The 3,952-nt window shown below is 19.9% G+C and overlaps 1 protein-coding gene across 1 annotated transcript; it reads left to right on the top strand.

Annotated features, from left to right (window-relative positions):
- Positions 1 to 3,525: 3,525 nt before the first annotated feature.
- Positions 3,526 to 3,660, top strand: Bm8479 (Uncharacterized protein; the record flags this gene model as incomplete). The annotated part of the gene is made up of 1 exon (XM_043075967.1): positions 3,526 to 3,660. The coding sequence occupies one exon, from the start codon at positions 3,526 to 3,528 to the stop codon at positions 3,658 to 3,660; it is 135 nt and encodes a 44-aa protein (XP_042931901.1).
- Between the last annotated feature and the right edge of the window lie 292 nt (positions 3,661 to 3,952).

Genomic DNA, 3,952 nt, shown 5'->3' with positions numbered 1-3,952 from the left:
ATGAGAAAAATTAACAAATTGAATGAAAAATAAAATAAATTTAATTAACCATTTCTCGTTTCACTTGTTTTTTCTTCTTTTCATTTTATGTATTATTTACTCAAAATGATAAAAAATGAAATTCAATAATTATTATATAATTTATCAATTTATTTATTATTATTTATTCATAACATCCAAAAAAAAAGTTTTTTTTTCCAAATTCAATTCATTTTGAATAAATGAAATTTTTCAATATGCAATCAAATATATTTCACACTTATATTATTCAATTATTAATTTTAATTTTAATTTGAAAAAGACAGAAAATTGTAAAATGAAAAAAACTGATATTAAATTTTGATTACAAATTTATTCCATCTTATTATTTTGTTTAGCAGGAATTAAAAAACATCAAAAAAAAAGCACAAATATTTCACAAAAAATTGAATAATATTTTTTTTTATTTTTAATTTAAAAAAGACAAAAATTTTTAAAATGAAAAGAATTGATACTAAATTTTGATTACAATTTTTTACCATTTATCTTCTTATTATTTTGTTTAGTAAGAATTAAAAAACATTAAAAAAAAAAAAAACAAAAATTTCACAATTATATTATTCAATTTTTTAATCTTAATTTTAATTTAAAAAAAAGAAAAAAAATTGATATTAAATTTTGTTTACAAATTTATTCCATCTTATTATTCTATTTAGTAAGAATTAAAAAAAAAAACAAATATTTGACAAAAAATTGAATAATATTTTAATTTTAATTTAAAAAAAGACAAAAATTTGATATCAAATTTTTGTTTACAAATTCATTCCATCTTATTATTCTATTTAGTAAGAATTAAAAAAAAAATTTTTTAACCAAAATTCCATTGAATGATCGAACACATATTTAACTGTCAGACAGACTTAGCTAAAACCATTAGCAATTTATCTGTGTAATAAATCATTTTTGCTTTTTTTTTTTTTTTTTTTTTTTTTAACAAATGACAGAAATTATTTCGAAGTATTTCAAACTTCGTTTCTTTATTTTATTTTTTTTTTTTGCTTTCGATTTTTGATTTTAAAAACTATTCATTTGGTACTAGTGTACAGAACGGCACTTAATATTAAGAAATAGCCTAATAGAGTGTGAAATTTTGTGACAATTGGTGATGGAAATTTGATGTGTGTATGTACAATATTAGTAAATTTTAAAAATTTAAAATTTTGAAAATGAAAACGAAAAAGAAAAAAAAAAAAAAGGAAAGAAGAAATATAGCTAAGAAATTAATATTTGCTTAGTTTTTTTTTTTTTTGAAATTGACTCATTTAATTTTTTTTTTTTTTTTCACAATGATAAAAGAATTTATTTATCATTTTTTCTAATTTTTAACATTGCTTTAAATTTTTTTATTTTTTTTTTTTTAAAAAAAAACTACTATGATAAATATAAAATATAAAAAAGAAAAAAACATTTTAATTGTTTATGATAATAAATTTTGTTTATGTAAAAAAATATTGCAAAAAAAAAAAAGAAAATATCATTTTAAAATTTAAAAGAAGATTAGATTTAAATACTTGAATCATTAGTAGCTTATTTATTAATTAGCTATTCTGCTTTTTTATCACACTGATTACTATTTGATAAGAATTGATTAGTATCATTTAATTATCAATGAATGCAGATGAGATATAATTAGTTGAATTAAGTGTTAAATAATTACAACCGGTTTTGCTTTTTTTTTTTTTTTCAATTATCTTATCAGAAATGATATCAAGAAATACTAAGAATGAGTACGTTGAGCTTTTCCTAGAAAAGTAGAATTTGCAAAATTAAAATGTTTAATTTGATTAATTGTAAATTCTAATAATAGCTTATCAAGAAATTTGTATTATCACTATCGATTTATTGATTTTTTTTTTTTGATCAATTCTAAGTATATTATAATAATGGAATAATTGAATAAATTATTTAATCTTATAAGAAACTGTTATCAGAATTAAATTTATGCTATGCATTAATCGTATTCTTTTTTTTTTTTTTTTTTTACTCAAATAATTCATATTTGATTAATATTCCTAATGATTACTATTTCTGATAATAATGCACTGTTAAATTTTGATAAATGACTTAAAATAAGTGAATTGCTTATTTGTTTCTAAAAATAAAAAAAAAAGACAAACAAATGAATAAACAATAAATAAACAAATAACAGTAAATGATTATTAATTCAAATTTTAATTTAAATAAAATTTCTTTTTAAAGTATTTTTTTTTTCTAAAAAAACTTTACTATTTGAAAAATTTTTTAATTTTAACTTGTACTTTTTATAATAATGAGCAAATATTGATTAAAAAAAGGAAAATGAGCAAAAGCAAAAGTGCAAATATTGTATTTTAGATATTAATTAACTTTCAAAAAACTAAATCATCCATTAATGAGATTATAAATAATGAATGTATTTCTTCGTTTTTTTTTTTTTTTTTTTTGTTTTCCTTTCTTTATTTTTTCTTTTTTTGAAGAAAAAAAGAGAAAAATTTTTAACAATGCTAAATTCATATTCATTCTTAGCAAAAAAAGAAAGAAAAGAAAAAAGAAAGAAAAGAAAATGTAAGCTATCAATAATTTAAGGTTGTTGATTTGTTTTTGTTTGGTAAAATGAAAGAAAAGCTAATTGTTTTTGTGTGAAAGCTTTAAAACTCCGTAAGAAGCATTTTTTACCAATTTCTTAACTTAAAAAAAAAAAAAAAAAAGAAAATGACAAAGAGAGAGAGAGAGATGGTAACTTAAAAGATACCAATTTTTTAAATTTCATTTTTTTTTTTTCGCTTTTTCATAAATTACAAATTTAAATCCTAAAAGGAAGAGAGAGAGAGAGAGGAAAAAAGATTAGAAACTAGAAAGAATACCAATTTTTTAAGTTTCTTTTTTTTTTTTCCCCTTTTTCATAAATTAAAAATTTAAATTCTAAAAGAGAGAAAGATTAGAAACTAGAAAGAATACCAATTTCTTAAGTTTCTTTTTTTTTTTTCCTCCTTTTTCATAAATTACAAATTAAAATCCTAAAAGGGAGAGAAAGAGAGAGAGAGAGAGAGATGAAAAAAGATTAGAAACTAAAAAGAATACCAATTTCTTAAGCTTCCATTCTTTTTCATAAATTACAAATTTAAATTCTAAAATTGAAAGCAGTTTTTTTTTTACTGCAGTAAAATAATAATTTAAAAAGAAGAGTAAAACAATAAACTATGCTAAATAGAAGGAGAAAAAAGAAAAAAGTAATTGAAAAATTTTAAAATAAATTTTGATTGAGTGGAAAAGTAAATGAATGAATGAATGAATGAATGAATTTATGCGGTAAATGTAAGCAAAAAAAAAAAAAAAAATTTTTTTTTCATTTGAGGTTTTAAAAAGAAACAAATCAAAATTGACAAACAAAAATTGGTATTAATGATGATAGCGGAATGGATAAAACGAGAAAAGAAGAAAATTTGCGGTAGCAATTGGTGTCCGTCCATAAGTCGGATGAAAATTTGCCTTTGAACGAATAGAAAGATGGAAGATGAAGGAGAAGAGGAAGAAGAGGAAGAAGAAGAAGAAGAAGAAGAAGAAGAAGAAGAAGAAAGAGGTCAGGAGGTAACAATCGGTCGTCAAATCAACATTTGTCGTCGGATAATCGGCAAATACTGATAGCTTCTTGCTTATCGGCAAAAAACAAAACAAAAAAAAAAAAAAAATTTTTTTTCCGTTTTATATATTTGGAACAGTTGCGAAGATTTTGTATATAGCAATTTTAGCTGAGTAATTAATAATATAGAAAGTGTAGTGTGTATTTTTGTCGTGTGGCGGTATTTGTTAAATGCGCTAAAAGGCAGTTGGTTGAATGATATAAAGAAGTGAGTTAAATGAAATGAAATGAAATAAGAATTTTGAAAATTAGAAAATAATTGAGCACAAAATTAAAAAAAAAATATAAAAAAAA

The sequence above is a fragment of the Brugia malayi genome, assembly GCF_000002995.4.
Source record: "Brugia malayi strain FR3 genome assembly, contig: Bm_v4_ChrX_scaffold_001, whole genome shotgun sequence".
Classification (NCBI taxonomy): domain Eukaryota; kingdom Metazoa; phylum Nematoda; class Chromadorea; order Rhabditida; family Onchocercidae; genus Brugia; species Brugia malayi.
The sequence above is the reverse complement of the archived record's forward strand: the minus strand, read 5'-3'. Positions and strand labels throughout refer to the sequence as shown.